Source organism: Pleuronectes platessa, chromosome 11 (assembly GCF_947347685.1).
Source record: "Pleuronectes platessa chromosome 11, fPlePla1.1, whole genome shotgun sequence".
Taxonomy (NCBI): Eukaryota; Metazoa; Chordata; class Actinopteri; order Pleuronectiformes; family Pleuronectidae; genus Pleuronectes; species Pleuronectes platessa.
Window position 1 is genome coordinate 15,817,087 of NC_070636.1, and position 16,885 is coordinate 15,833,971.

The 16,885-nt window shown below is 43.5% G+C and overlaps 1 protein-coding gene across 1 annotated transcript in view; it reads right to left on the reverse strand.

Moving 5' to 3' along the window:
• LOC128451119 (latent-transforming growth factor beta-binding protein 4) overlaps positions 1–16,566 on the reverse strand; it is a 63,073-nt gene extending 46,507 nt beyond the window's left edge. The window contains exons 1-5 of the mRNA XM_053434892.1: positions 16,460–16,566; positions 6,672–6,925; positions 5,007–5,198; positions 2,111–2,311; positions 532–821 (exon numbers count right to left, since the gene is read on the reverse strand). Coding sequence (XP_053290867.1) covers positions 532–821; positions 2,111–2,311; positions 5,007–5,198; positions 6,672–6,925; positions 16,460–16,566 — 1,044 coding nt within the window. The remainder of the gene's footprint in view (positions 1–531; positions 822–2,110; positions 2,312–5,006; positions 5,199–6,671; positions 6,926–16,459) is intronic.
• Positions 16,567–16,885: the final 319 nt, after the last annotated feature.

Below are 16,885 nucleotides of genomic sequence, written 5' to 3' on the forward strand. Positions count from 1 at the left end.
CCCTCTCGGCTCAGTGAGACACGGGGGAAGGTGCTTGCAGGTAGTTTGTTAGTGAGCCAGATGTGCTGTGCCCCAGTGTTTGGGATAAATAAATGTATCTTTTATCTTGTACCCCTTCATGTATGCTATGACAAACTATACATTATCTCATATAATATATCTGCAGTAGCCTACATGGCATACATGTTCCCATACAGACCATGAATGTCTCTCTGTTTGAGCCACAAAGAGAAGGAACACATGGGCTGGGTTTCATTTTTTAACCTTTGTCCTCTGGACGCGTCCTAACTCATAACATGCCTCTGTTAGCAAACTGGTGGAACATGAGATGACCAGTGTGGTCAAAGCTCATAAATCCTGGACACTACATAAATCACTTCCACAGGCCCACTTCCTGTTTGAGACAGAAACATAATGATAGCTGTGGCTAAACAACACTTTCTCCCCCTGTGTTCAACGAACATACCAGGTGGTGAAGCACAGCCAGTGATGACAGGGTGCATAGTGGGCTTTAATGACTTAACACGATACCTGTCCGTCGACTGTTTCCTGAAAGCATCTTCCCACATTGCCGTTCTGACGGTTGTGTGGTCTGGCGTGGTCATGTCCATTTCCGTTCCCATTGGTGTGTGTGTGCCTGCTGCTGTGCTCATTGGTGATTTCGTGTCCATTCCCAGGCTGGGAGCGTTGCTGGACAGAGTGAGCACCCTCTGTGGTCGGCGGCCTATGCCCCATCTGTACCCGAGCGACTTGGTGGACTTGGACCTCGGCCTCTGGAGGGTGCTGTATATGGACGTTCACCAGGGATGGGTGGAGAGACACTGGACAAGGAGGGACACACAGTTTACACAATATAGTGGATAGTTTATAGTTTCCACCTTGAAATGTTTGGGATAAAAGCTGTATACACATGTTTGCAAGTTATCAGCTGACATGCTGCACAAACTTATTTAGCACGCACTCGATTGCTTCATCACCAAGTTATGAGAGCTACATGGGGGGAGATTCCCGGCAGTGAATAGCCCATAAAATACTACAAAACAACAACAACACACAGAGTTTTGGATCCTCTGGTTTAAATCAAATCATCTTAAAGACCAAAAACAGATTTTTTTGAGGAGCTGAGAGGTTCTTGCAGTGAAGAGAATGAGTTCTTTTGTCCTTCTGACGGAGGGGAAACATCCATCTTCAGGGAGTGCCAGGGTTTTTTCCCAGAATCCTGACCCACTGTCATGAATCATACACTCACAGACAAACGTCAGGGTGAGTCCAAGGAGAAGAAATAAACCTTATCAAGAGTCCTGAACATGAAACTGCCTGTGCGTGTATTAGAGCAGGCAGAGGAGACGGCTAATTTTCTTTTTGGCGACGTGACAATGCAGACATAAGGCTCATGTCGTCAAATTCTTATTATTCAAGTAATTTTATTTGAACTGAAGGAGAGATCTCGGAATGGAATTTAAATAATTTAAGACGGAGCTTCTGCTTCTACTTACTGTTCGACAGAGTGAGACTCTGAGAGATATAAGGAGGAAATAAAGAATACCAGAAGAGAAGGAAAGTGAGCAAATCGTTCTTTTTTATATTCCTTCTTATAACTTCATGATGGTTCCTTAATCTGTTTCTTATTTTCACTCATATTTGATGAAAGCAGCACTGTGCGAACAATATGAGGACTTCCACTGACTCATCTATTACCCGCTCTGCTCAAAATAGAGTTTTACCTCGACACCTGGCCCACAAAGGCAGAGTGATAGTTTGTAAACAGATTTGTTAATCAAATTTGCAATTGGTTATTTAATTTTTTTTTACAATTTGCAAAAAGTAAAGGTCTGAACAATCTAACATTTAAAAGAGGGACATTTTATGGCAAAATCACGTAGTAAATCTTTTGTGTTGAGTTCAACTGACTAATATCAAGTTGTGTTGAGAATTCAGACAGCTCTGACAGTTCTGACGGTGTGTGTTGCACCATCCACTTAACCCTGTCAGGGTCTACTTAATCCACTAAAGCCGAATCATTTGGAGACAGTGGAGGGTGATGCAGCTGAAGTTGACATGCAAACTATCAGCTTGGTGAGCTTGATTGGTCGCAGCGTTAATTGATTACCTTGCTGATTGGACAGAGGCAGCGTGTACATGGAGTGGGAAGGAGACTTCGGTCCCTGGTGGCTGCCATCTTTGTGAGGCTTTGTTCTGGCAGGAGCCGGCAATGGCAGGTGACAGAACTTCCCTGTTGAGTTTGAAGGACACCAGCACTGGTCCCTGCCGATGCATCGGCCTCCATTATGACAGGGGATCTGACAGAAGACTGCATAGAATGGGAGAATGAGAGGAATCGGTGGACAAGAGAATAAGATAAAGAGGTTATTACAAGCTCGAAATTCGTCAGAGAAAACAGCACGCCACATTTAATTAGACCTATTTATGCAACCTCATACACGAGGATGCAGTAATAAGAAACAGAAGGAGTAGTCCTAACAGGAAGGGCATGTGCAGAGGCCTCATCTGGGCGAGGTTTGTTTGCAAACAGTTATAGTTTGCAAACAGAAATGGTCATGATGGTCTCTGCTTTAGCATCGACAGGCTCGTTTCAATTTGTCCTCAGGGCAGAGCTGTAACACTGTCTCTCGTGCCGCACCTCCTTCATTGGCTTGTTTTGCCTCACAAGGTAATTACATGCTCCTGTGTGGGGTGATGAGTGAGGATTCATCCTGTTACAATTTGAAGAAAATAACAAGTCCATGCATATCTGTAGGAAACACTTGCTTGGCTTGCTGTAGGAAAATAAATGACAATTTCCAAACTATCGAATATGCTGTACAAAATTTTAAAGCAGGGAAACTTGGTCTTAATGATCTAAGCAAATTGAATACCAAAATGTGCTCTGTCCACACTTTGATTTATAGGTTGCAATTTACCATGGGGAGAAAAAGAGGGAAGGTCGGCACTGGCCAGATGGTGTTTGACAGCGCTGCTTTCACAGCCTTCTCCTCCGGCCTTATCTTTTGGCGTAAGGGATGGGTGCCAGCTCAGCACCTTACATACCTGAGCCTGCTCCCATCTACAGATTCACTCTGACCTGACTTCTCCTAACTCAAAACATCAAAGACTATGAAACCGTGACAAATAAGAAAAGAACCATTCTGGCTCAAAAAGGATGTAAAAGTGAAGACTTGAACTTTTTCTACCTCGGACAAGCACACAACAGAAATATGAGGAAGGTTTAAAAAGGTAGTTGGAGATACGAACTGCCCAAATCCAATGGAATGAAAGAGGACACAAGTGATGGAAAGTGAACTATTCAGCTGCATCCTCTCTGACTCATCGCGAGACAGAAACACACTAACAGGGTGCAAACAGGGAACAGACAGACACTGGACAGTCTCAGTGGCATGGAGGGAATTAGCTCCCTGTCGCACAGCATTAGCAACAGTGTGACCGGAGAAGGACGAGACACAGGAATAAGAATAGAGGAAGAACAGATAGTGGGTGGAAAACAAGGATTGGAGAGACAGAAACTAACTAAAAGGGTCCAGTGTTGTGTCCAGACATACAGGAGGGCCTCTTCTGATTAGCAGAATTATCAGATGCAGCCCTGGTCTTTCTCAGGCCAGTCCCAACCCCGCATGGGGCAGGAACTATTCTTAGAAAACAATCAACTGTCGGCTCTGTACGCCACGCTCCCTGTCTGCCTATCCGTCTCATTAACAACCACTAACAACCAAATAAACACACTCCCTTCTCCCTCAATAAACACACTTCAACTCAATTTAATATCAGGCTTTTAATAAGTGCTGTACCCAGGGAACCTGTTATAAGTACCCAGCCTGATTTTACAGCACCGTCGAAAGAACATAACAACAGCATGAGATAACTGTTTGTTGTCCACTTGACATTCTTCTACTAACACGCACACCCGAGAAATAACAGGATGCTCGCCTAAATGAAAAGCAATCTCTTTTTTAACACGCTCTTTAACACGTGCCTTTACATAATGAAGGGAGATTGGTAGATGATAAAAAATGGGACATAAAAACAAATTGCTGCCGGGGGAAGAAGCAGGGGGTGCCAGGAATGTGATCTTGTGGGCGGCCTCTGCCAGGATGCTGAAGTGTTTGGAATATCCACACCACGTTCCAAAACCCCATTAATGGACACATAAATCTGCAATATCAACCTGTTTATATATTCATAAGTCAGCGGGGTCCTCCCCAACGAGCCTTGTAAACTGAGGTGAAGGATGGGTGCATATTCGAGGGGCTTGTATGCATGCGTGTGTGGTATGTGTACCTTTCACCTCTAATCCACGAAAAGTAGTTAGTCTGTGTCTTAGTTGAACCCTCATAGCTGCTGAGAAAACTACGAAACATGCAGGGGTACGACCCTCCCCTTGGCATTGGCCACACCCTCCCTTCCCACGGACACTCCTGCATGATTTTGAAGCAAAGCCCCCTGGATAAATGGCAGGTTTAATATAATCCCTATAAAATCCTGCTCATGCTGCTACTCTTTCTCTCCCCTCTGCCTCTCCCTCTCCTCTTTCATACACTCCTTCTCGCCCAGGGAGCCCATTTAATGGTTAACAGCGGGGCCAGCCGTGAGGCGTAAACCGCAAAGAGATGGGGCTAAGTGTTGTGAGCGTTGGACCACCACGTGTGTGTGCGCGAGGGGAGATTAGTCCCCTTTTTACACGGCCCGCTTTTAATCTGCCCTACCGCCGTCTCTCCTACTTTCCATATCTCTCTTTCTTATTGACAGTGAAAGTTTTCAGCATAGCTCTCAGTTTTAATCTCCTCCACTCTGCCTTCTATGAGCTTGGTATTCAGACCAGTACGACATGCCACTGGGAACCCATTTTGTACAGATCAGCCCATAAAAAAGGGGATGGAGACACAAGGAAGGTTTGTGAGAATTTGAAACGTTAGCAAGAGAGACAGTGAGAGAAAGGAACAGAGAAGAGGGAGCAGGCAGGAAAGATCAGCGGGCCTGGAGTCGACACTCACAAAGTCTGAAGCCCTGGTTCTTTGCCTGCTGCTGCTGTTGCTGCTGCTGCTGCTGCGAGGTCTCACTGTACACCGTGGTGATGTCTCCCTTCTCACAACTGTTGTAGCAGCGCCCACCGCTGCACACCCTGCGGCACAGCATGGGCGTGAAGACGATTTTGATGCGGTCCAGGTTGGAGGTGAGGTTGGCCCCTGGAAGACACACACACACCTGCTTGAGAAGAAGCAGCAGCAGAAACAGGCTGGAGACGAGCTGCATCCTTCCTCCCTCAGCCTCACTGTGACACAATCCCCGCCTGGGCAAAGGGTTTTTAAGTGTGCGAGGGTGTGTGCTGACGCCTGGCTAGTGGCACGCTGCAGCTGAATGAGTGATGTGGACGTGCCACAGGCCAACAAATGGCAGAGTGAATACTATTAGGTATCGGGCGAGCCTCCAAGCACTTTATCTTTGGGAGAAGGTGTTTTGGATATGTGTATGTGAGGAGGAGACAAAGAAAGTGTGAGTGCAAGTGAACATTGTGTCATGGTGGGAAGCTGTTCAACAGCCGTTGCCCTGGTAGACGGCTTAAAAACAAGGGAAGCATGAGCAGCAGGCAGCTGTGTACGCTGGATAGTGGATCAGAGGAAGATGAGGTAGTGAAAGGGGAATAAAAAATTAGAAAGACGAGATCTTTTCTTTTTTTTGTTGTCGGTTGAGGCGCCAGTGTTCAGTGCCTGTCATGTCGGCGAGGTGACAGTGCAGATTTCTAAAGATATCATAGTGCCTGCAGGAACAAACACACTACTCACAGTCTTCTCCAGCAACTACACACATTGATTTACATTGATTTCCTGGACACCTGATCTAACCATAACTATAATTTCTACTAGCCAAACCCTAACCCTTACACTAACCGTAACCTAACTTTAAAACATGCTTTAAAATGTAATGATTTACTTCCTTTTTTCCCCATAAAGAGGACAAGTTCCCACAACGTGACTGTGTCAATAGTTTAGGTCCCCATAACATGAGTAATACCTGATCTCTCTCTAATACACACAGACACATACACACACACACACACACACACACACACACACACACACACACGCAGGTTTGCACAGTTATTCATAATTATTACATTTCATTTAGCTGACGCTTTTATCCAAATCCATAATCAATACTTTGCATTGACTTCCATTCATTGTGGACAGACTTACTTAACCCCCTTAACAATGACCACTTTAAACCTAATGCTAACCTTAACCAAACCACAATTCACATCTTACCCCTAACTCTACCCTTGACCTCTAAGTCCTGACAGGGTATATGCTGGAAAAGGTCCTAAAAATGCAGCACACACACACACACACACACACACACACACACGCACACACACACACGCACACACACACACACACACTGCATGCAGCCTCAAAATGAAACATCCATCTGTTCAGTGTGATGAAGACCACAGAGGGGGTGGTATGATTGGACAGATGGAGACGGGAATTGCTGGGATGCAGCCAACTTTTTTGTGGCTCAAGATGCATTTAGCATTGACACCACAGGATGTGTTAGCTTCTGTGAATTGAGCGAAAAGTGGCTTATGTTTGTTTTGAGAGTGGAAATGTTAAGTATGACTGTAAAGTGAGAGTAGATAGTGTTTATTTTTCTCTCCTTACCTGCTGGTTGCAGCGCGTTGTTGAACTGTCCATTTAGTTGACTGTCCCCAGTGGCCTTTTGAGCGTTAAAGGAGTGCACGTTGTTTTGCCCATGTCTGTGTCCGTGCCAGTTTCTGGGCTCACTGCCGTGCCCATTACCGTTAGGTATAGCGTTGGAGGTGATGGGCCCGGAGGATGATGGATATCGTTTTACAGTGCGGGAGGTCCCTGTCTGCTGAGGGGAGGTGTCAGGGGGTCCCCGTCTCACTTGGGTCCTGTCAATCACATCAACACAGGACCATAAACATATGACCTCAGACAATGGCTGATGTCCTGCACATATATACACTCCCATCAGCTACGTATGGTCATCACCATGAAATCCATTTAAGCACGGTGATTGTGTGCAACAGAAATGAATATCCCTGAGAGACAAACATGCACTCTTAGGTCATAGCTTTGCTTAATTGATTTAATAGATAAGACACACAAATTTAGAGTTTTAATTAAATTAATAACACGATATAAATCTTCAAGTACACATGGTTTTTCAACCAACATCTGCTGTAAGTCAGAGAGCCTTGACCCTGACTAATTAATGAGAGATTAGGTTCAACATTAAAGACATTTCGTAAGAGACAATTTCTCTTCACTGATTAACAGAAATCAGGCAACTATAGGGAGCCAGACTCAAAGGTTCCACCTTGTGTGTGAGTGTGAGTGTGTGCACACACGTGTGCACGTCTGTGTGTGGCTGGTCTGTTTGCCTCGGAGAAAACTCTGTGATTTAACACATTAGATCTTTCGATCGCGACTACAAAACCTCTCCATCACCCATTGTGTCTGCTTGACTAGATTATGAAATCCCTGTTCTGTCTGACAGCGACCAACCAGGAAGCAACATCCTGAGGGTCGCCCTGGGTTGGAGGAAGTATTCAAACTAGGGTCGAAGAACAAAGCAAGGCCAGAGCTGCAAAGGGCGCGTTTTTTAACCAGTGAGCGTTTGATTTGGGTCAATTACTGAGCCTGTGCTGCACAACCTGGAAGCTTAGCTCATGTGAGCGACTTAGGGGGTGGTGCGTGCCTATCAGACAGAAAGGCAGATGGGCTTTGGGCGTCTAGGAAACCTCAGCGAGAGCTGGGATTCAGCCCCATGAAAAACATCTGGATTCCACTGATCTCCCCTGACAGACAGTCAACAGAGCAAGACAAAGACGAACAATGTCGGGTAGATCAGAAGAACATCCACAAAGCACACCTGTGGCCCTGTGATGTAATTGAGGTTGTAATCAAAAACCAAATGAGGATATGAACCATGCATTAACATTTATTGTCTGTTGATTTTAGCCACACACTGTTTTTATATACTGAATCAGCCCCTGAAGATACACAAAAGTAATCAGGCCAATAAACACGTAATACTACCACAAATGCATACATGTACACACGCACAAACACACACAGACACACCCTGTCCCAGCTTTGCTAGATGTAGCACAGGCCTATGCATGTCTCTTCTCCTCACAGAGTACAAGCTGCATTCTTGCTGCCACTGAAAATGGGACACTAAATGAAAGGGGTAAAAGGGTGACAAATGTTTGATAATGATAATGTGTCACAGGGAAATGAGAGGTGCTTGTGTCAAGGTGGAACGGACAGACAGGCGGTGACCCAGCTACAACGTCCACTCCAAATTATAACCAGGTTTTTTCCAATGCTGACGGGGGACACCTGGCCTGCAAGCATCCCGTCCTGCTTCCTTGGCTTGGCCAGATGTTGCTATTTCTGTCTCTCTCTCACTTTCAATGGCAAAGTGACTACCGCCAAGCATGAGCTCAGCGCTGCCCTCTCGTCCTGCAGATCAGGGGGGTGGTGAGGGCAAGCGCAACTCGCACCGCACATTTGATGTCATAATTAGGGAACTTCAAGGCCCCTGCGATCCAAGGAGGAACCGTTCCCCTGCCTTGTTCTGGGTGACTTGAAAGCAATTTTGAAAACCTCTGCCATGACTACAGGGAACATGGTTTGAAAAGACAGACGGAAAAAAATGTTTTGGGTATTGAATTAGAGCAATACAATTTTAATCACTGACAGGGATGATAAGACATGTGGTGATTTAGCATATGGTAAAGACTAGGGTGAGGATATTTTACTCTGGCCCGTTGAGTCAGGTATCTAATGGATTTTTTTACACTTGCCCATTCGTCAGGCAGACGGAATGCCTGTCTGGTTCGGGTCAGGTTTGGTCAGGTTGGCTGGGCTATCTGCTTCATTTTGTATGCAATACTCGCCTCTAATTTTGGCAATCATCAGGCTTGCACGAGTTCACACGAAAAATTGCTGCCCGAGCTGCACTCTAGTCAGTAAGTGTAATTAAAAATGTGTCTTTCATAAGAGTCCATATTCCTGATGCTGTGCACTGCCAATTGAAAAGCTTCTACACTTAAAAGTTGAGCAGTCCTTATTGTTGCAGTATGATCATCACACTTTGTTATCCTCAGGTCTTTGGCGCAAAGTTCAAAATTACAGCTTTCAGCCCCTCTAAATCTCACTAGTTGACACTTGTCCTCTCTAATCTGTATACAAACATCCTACATGTATCATGCTAAGCTAAGCTAATTGCTGCCTGGCTTTAGCTTCATAGCCTTGACATAGGTATCAATCTGCAGATCTTGCTTTTGGAAATAACGCAAATAATTATATTCATAAAAACATTGAAAAATCATTCTTATTGGCCAAAAAAAAAAAAAATGTTGAAATAAGAGACCTAATTATGTTTTGTTGTGTAAACTGTGAGGATTTGTGTGGTTGTTTGTTTGTTGTTTTCGTCTCTCCTCCTCCCCTTCTCTGTTTCCTTTGGCAGGTGCTGTGAGCGCTAGGGGCGTGGCTGGTTCCCTGCAGCGAACGAGGCGCACCTGCATTCATTCCCAATCATCCCCTCTATAAAGATCTGGTCCGCTCAACAGGCCGGCGCCAGATTATTCCATATATCATGGTAGTTGTTTCGCTGTTGCTCTTGACCTTCACGTCTCGTTCCGTTTTGTGGACTAAATTCCTGCTTCTTGCTTGCTCCATGCAGAACCTCCGTGTGTCTCTTCGCTCTGCTGTCATCCTCGCCTCTCCGTGGATCCTCCATCCAGCCTGCACCCTGCCGCTCCAGCCTGTACCTGCCTACACAGTCAATAAACTGTTACCTTTTTCACTACCTGCTCCTCCGTGTCTGCTTTGGGGTCCGAACACCACCACAAACCCTAACAGTAAACACTTTGATTACATGAGGGAGATTCAGTTGCAGTGTGAGGCTCGACTGGGTTTAATACATGACACGTCTTATTTCCAGTTCAGAACATGTGTTCAATAATTACATTCAAAGAAAAAAAATTCTCATGAGCTGATAAATCTCAGTCCAAATACTTGATCAAAGCATCGGTTCATATTTGATAGCAGAGGAGGCCTCCAACTAAGACATGAAGCCATTGGCGTGGTCCACTTTCACTCATTATTCTTCATTTCAAATGTTCGGAAAGCAATTAGAGCTAAACCTCAAAAGCTCATCACATTCTTGGAAGTTACAAAATCAAAGTGATGGCGATTCTTTCGCAAAAGTATAACTTGGCTCTGAGATGCTGCATAGCTTTCGTATCTGAACTAATCGCAGCATTTTTAACTTGTGAATATTTGCTCTCTTGAGGAGATGACAGGCAGCACGGATGGCAGTTCCAGCCGAGCCTCTTGGCCCAGATGAGTTGGAGAGGAGGCAGTGTTGGAGCGCAAACAGCACATTGTGGAGCACTGTGAAAACACAGGCCAGGACCGAGAACTGGAGGACAGTCAAAAAAGGCTGCAAACCCTCTGATCTCTCAGCTTCCGCTGATGCTGTACATAAACCATGTTGTTAATAGAACCCAATGAATTGCACCGCCAAGCAAAACACTAGGTACACTTTGATGTTGAAAAGTTTGTGTGGGGGGTGTTACATTTGGAAATTTGGTTAGGTGGCTTTTTTTTAAGTGCCAGGAAACCCCATAGCGGAGATTTGGAAAACATCACATCCCATCATTCCGGTAATGAGTGTGTTGCTTCGGAAGGTTACCCATTGAGATAAAGAAGCCTCTTAGATAGACAGGAAAATTCTGATGATCCAGTTCCCACTAAACATCAGACTCACTAACTCACATACATGCAGTGACCCAGATCCTCTGGAACTGTATACATCTTAAACCATTTGCGTAGCCCACTCAGCATGACTAAACCACAACAGTGTTTTTGTGAAGCAAGACACAGTAACGTATGGGCCACAGCTGACTCATTCACTCCCAGTTCCAGTGTAAGTCTCTGAGGTGCTTCCTTATCCTCTGCCTCAAAAAATTTCAATTTTAAATAAAGCATATTTGTCAGTTTATGTATTTCAGACAGATAACCTAGTTTAGCTGGGCTCGGAATGCCAAAGAGGATTGTAATGATATATTGTTTTTCACAGGCCCTACAAGCTCAGCACAAGTCCACCTTGGCAAAGCCTATTTTTCATTTTAACTTGTTTGAGAATACCAAACTCCGAAACCGCATCTAATGGCTTGGATTGTCAGCTTATGGCAACTAGTGCAGAAAAGAGACTGATATGAAAAGCTTGTCTGGTGGTTGGATGGAGCAATTTTGCTTTGAACAGACTTGTCAAAACAAGAGTCTGACATCAGGCACAGGTGTCCAGCGTGAGCATCCCAGTCTGGATCACACCACACAACTCGGTAGCTCCCAGCTTTATCACTTTGTCTCGTGACGGATCTTGTGTGTTGGACTGGACATGGCATTCAGAGTGACGAGTGGCAAACCATCAGCAAGTTGGCACAAGAGTCTATCCTGGTGCGGAAAAAAAAGTCATTCATCTTTTTATTCAAACAAAATGTTTAATTCTTCCATTTACCTCCTTCCAACACAGAGCGTCAGCCAAAATGCCCTATTACATAAGAGCTGAACATAATTAGGGCAATTTGAAAGCTACTTGGTGAATGGGAAATGAAATAATCGCCATCAGACCAAGTGTAAATCAAAGTTTATACACATTCATCTCACTCAGAGAACGTGTGAAAGACTATTTTTCATTTCTTAACATGACCTAGAATATGTGGATCATCAGTCTAACTGGAGGGAACAGCAGAAATCTAAAACACTCAGCTGAAACAATGAAAACTTTGTGCTGCTCAACCACTGCAAACACTGTGAGTAACGAAGGAAGACAAGAATTATAAGTCTACTTGGGACATGCACTTTTGTATTTAGAAAAGGAGAACTGAACACTTTACAGAGCACTGTGTTTTGGGGTACAAACAGTTTTTTGGATTCAACTAAGTATATTGGCTCTATTTTCAAAGCTTTTAATGAAACCAAACGTTGGATTTGGATTCAGGTTTGTGATGAAACAAGTGAATCACGCAGCCCAAATATATTTGGTGAGACGCTGTTAAACAGGGAAACACCTTGAAATGGACAGAGATGATTTGTTTTAGCAGGAGGCTCTACAACAGATTAAACTCCGCATTTCACAGACGAAAGCTTGTACATGAGAAAGGAGAGTGCAGACTGTTGAAACTACTCCCAGGAGGTGTTATTCAAGAACATTAGCAAAGACATACAGAGTCAAACTTGCTCATGTTTTGCTATTCAAAGCCCAATAGTTGTATGAATCTCTAAGATGTAGGTACGAAAAGGAAAACATTCCAGATTATACAGATACTATCACAGGCTGACTGTGATTCCTGTTCCAAGTATGACTTGTTCGCTTCAGAATTTGATTTAGCAAAAAGTCAGCTTTCATATTAGATTATTGATAAGAATGTATTACTAATAAAGAAATGTAGGTCAATGTCTTCATAATATGAGACAGGATGGGCTTGTTTTCTGAAGTCTGATGTAACTTTAAGGGCTCACATGCAAAGATGGGAAAAGTTTGATTCAGATTCTGGTCAGTCTCAATGACCATGGTATATTTTAGGAGGTGAAAGAAGTCTCTGCGGGCAGGGAAATAATTAATCCTTTCTTACTTGGCCAGTCTACCAAACCATGTCTACCACCAGTGGTCAACCCCCACTGTGGTCACACATCTCAATCCTAAGGCTTTCTGCAGAACACCCTCATCCATTCGTTCTTCACCGCCGAGGTCCCTGCGTGTTTCTTCCAATAAAATCTTGAGGTCTGATGCTAAGCATGCACCAATACATACATCCAACCCCATTTTCATTATGTTGTTGTTGTGTGTTCCCCCGTAGCAACAAAGTTATTCGATGGCCTGGTGGTTAAGTTTGTGTTCATTGGGAATAAAAATAACCTAACATGAACCTCTGTACCATTAAAGTCTTTCCCTAAATTACAGCTAAGTCTTGGCTTTTCTCACAGCTTGTTTTGCAAGATAATTGCATACCATCTTTGCAATTTCAATGCTGATTATTGTTTTATAAGAGTAGTTTGATTTGATTAGAATTTCTTAAAAAATAAACATATTGGTCTTTCTTGCTGAGATAGATATTTCTATTAAATTTATATCACCAATATTTTATACAGAGTAAATAAAAAAGATAAAGCTAGCAGCCGGTTAGCTTAGCATAAGGAATGTAAGCACATGGATAAATGGCTAGTTACCATGGCCATATTGAAAAGTAACAAAATCGACATACCGGTACCATCTAACTAATTAACACATGAATCACAATTGATTTGTCAGTGTGTGAAGTGTGAAAACATCATATGTCATTTTAAAGAGATTTGTGCACCACACTAGGGACTAACTTTGAATAATTACTAGTGATTTGACAAAAAATTCTCAAACACGACTTTAACAGCCATTTGATGTTGTTGTACAAATGAAAAATATTTAATCTGCACATCAGTAAGCTTTAGTGGTGGAATACCAGCTGCTTTGCACTATGTTAATCTCCTGTGGGTGTCAACTGGGAATTTAAGGCCATGGCCCCGAAGATTTAGCCCCAACTAATTCACCACTTTGAGCGGTCTGACACCACGTAATTGATCATAAATTAAAGAAGACACCAGTGTTGCAATTTTGTATCTGTGAATGGAGTGTTGTGTTTTATCTTTAATGAATAGAGGGATGACCATTCAGAGAGGGTTTACAGAAAAAAGCCAATGGTAATATCATAGGGGAAATACTTTTGACTCATAGCATGACAGATCTCTGTCAATTCTTCAATTGATAGTGTTACTATGCCAAAGGCTCAACGTGCTCAAACAGTGAGTCAGTGTAAGGAACAAATGGCTAAACCCAGATCTTTTTACCACTAAAGAATTTACAGCTGAAGCACAAACATCCTTTCATGCTGAGCCAGGAAAACAAGATGTGCAAATGTGTGTATCAGTTCCAAGTTACGTGAACATGATATCAGCAGAGCATAAGTTACATGCACACAATGTACTTTGAATTGCACTTTATCCAGTCCAACCATTACCAATGATGGTCTTGTGATAGTTTGCCAAAGGGTTTTGTATTTTATTACTTTGGAAGTCCTACAAACAGTGATAACAAGTGAAGCAAGTTTTACGACCAATCCAACTTTTTGGTGATTTAGATATGTGTCACATACACACACATCACTGTAGCTCAGTGTCGGTGACGCTGGTCAACAATCATGAAGGTATCCGGAGACGGTAGTTGGTGGACGAACAATCACCTGTCAGAAAGGGCCTCATCACAAAACTTTCCCATTGTTCTGTCCTGTTTTAACTCTGAAGCTTTACTTGAAAGGCAGCTAAACGTCTTAAGGAACCCATGGTTATACAAATGAAGTGGTTTATGGATAACACCAGTGAAAGTAGAGGAGAAACTAGAAAAAAATCTTCAAACCTGAGTTGCATGAAACCAAATAGACCATAATTAGGCCTCCTAGTCAACAAAGTTGGGATAACTAAGTCGAATCAATGCATTACAGATGTTATTTCAAATGTGAAACCACATCTTCACTACACAGATGTACTATAAGAGTCATAAATCCATCTTCTAATCTAACACTCACCAAGAACACTTGTAAGAATATTTCCCATAATGTTGAACTATTCCTTTTAAGAACCTGGATTAAATATTTCTGGTTAGATATCAAAGGAAAATAAAATCTGTGTCCCATACTCTATTATAGATGTGCACAAACTGTAAGTTTGGCTGGCCATCAATCACCGCCACTAGAGCACCAATGAATGGATGAAGTAAAAAATGTGACCTGGCAACAAACACAGATTTCACTCTTAGAAAAATGAAAATGAATGAAAACCAGAATAGTTGAAATACAAGAAGAAAAAAACAATATGATGACATTTTTACTGACTGGTGCATGATTTAATTTAGCGTTGCCAGTAGTGCCAGTAGTCCCGTATATGTCCCATACTATAAAAAAAGGAATTACTTGCAAACATCAAGTTGCAAGAACATGTACAGAGCTTTACCAATAAGCTCCTTTCTCCTGAAACAAGTTCTTCATGCGTGGATGCATAAGGCCAAACATCGGTGAGCAATTAATCTCTTTTTGATAAAATCTCTACTCATTATGACTTGGATAATTGTGGGTCCTGGCAGAATATTTCCCCTTGTGAAAATCTGGGTGTGTCTGAGGGCTTATCGCACCAGCCACAGAGGCTGGATTAAATCATGTTTTCTCTGTCTGGACGGGCCTTCCAGGAATCCCGTTAGTAGCAGCCAGAGCCTGGGTGAAATGAATTACAGAGGGGCTGGGTTGATTCAGAAAGCTTTTTCTTCTCCCCCTAGGGAAGGGGCTTATATTAGTGCAGCAACTGGGCCTATTGCACACTGGAGAGCGCACAGTTTCTAGTGAAACTTACTTAGTGAAGGCTGTTTTTTGGATTAGCCAAAGTGCAACATGGACAAATGAAGAGATGAAGTTCCACTTAATTTTATAGCTAGTACACCCCCCCCCCCCCACACCCCCCTCCACACACACAAACACTGTCGGCATGAAAATAGATTTCTCGTGAATTTGACCTCATTGAGGTTTTCAGACATTACATGATCAAAACATATGACTACTGCAGTCTGCTCGATCACAGGCCAAAAAGTGTGGAATAAGCAGTTACCTTCCCATCTCCAGGGGGGGAGTGGTGGTGGCAACCTGTCTGTTTTCCCCTCAGCATTTTGTTTCAAGCTATAAGAAATCCAAACAGGCCTGACTCTGTATGGAGGCGAGGCAGTGTGGTTGCTGTGGTTCGGGGGCCAGAATCAAAATGCTTGGAAACATGGGGAGCAGAGAGGCTATCCAATACTCCCCGGTTTATTTTAGTTGCTCTGATCATTAACTTGATTAAAATGCCACAAGACAGGTCAGCAGGAAGAGCCATTACAAAGTGCTGACTGAGACTGTGCCTACACAGCCGAGTGTCATATGTCAGATTGCTTTGACTGAAAACCAATGAGGGTTTCCAACAACAGGCGTGATTGAGGGAATATTTGAACAGACCTGCAACATCGGTTTGCACGGCAATAAAAACTTTAGCAGACATTCACAGAGAATATGAGGGAAGAAAGATGATTGCTGGACACAAAAGAAGAAATGGGAGCTTGAGCATGTTCGTTGCATATGTTTGCCGCCTTTGGAGGTCTGCTACACTTCTTGGCCCCACAGGAGCTCAGGTTGACTGGTCCCATGCACAGACCCTCTGCTAATTTGTGCTTTCAAAACATTCCCCAATATCTGGGGGACAAGCCTGATTGATGCTGCTTCCATCTGCCTCAGCTCCAGAGCTGGAGGCTGGACTGCATTCTCGGATAGACGCCCCTCTTCCTATAACTGCTGTACAGTATCTGTCCCTCCGACAGCTGCATCTGCACAGGCCTGCTGGATGAAATAGATTTGGCTGCAGACGCCGGGCCTGCTGGCTCTGCAGCACAGAGCGTGTTCCGCATGGGGCTTCCACAGTGTTGGGATGGAGAAGGAGAGAAAGACATATCTGTCCCACGCTGACTGCTGAGTTCTCTATGGTCTTTTGTTCCCTCTGGCTTAGCAGGAAGCCAAACACTCATGGGACTCGTTTGGCTCTGTGTTTGTAGAAAGAAAAAAACACCAACTCTTCCTGGTCTGGCTTATTCAATATTGTTGTATGTTTAGCTTCTGCATGTTCAAAAATCGAGAAACACTTTACAACATATGCAGAAACAGACATGATTAACTCCTACCATGACAACAAAATGTACAAAATGTCAATATCTTGTTGCACTTCCCGGC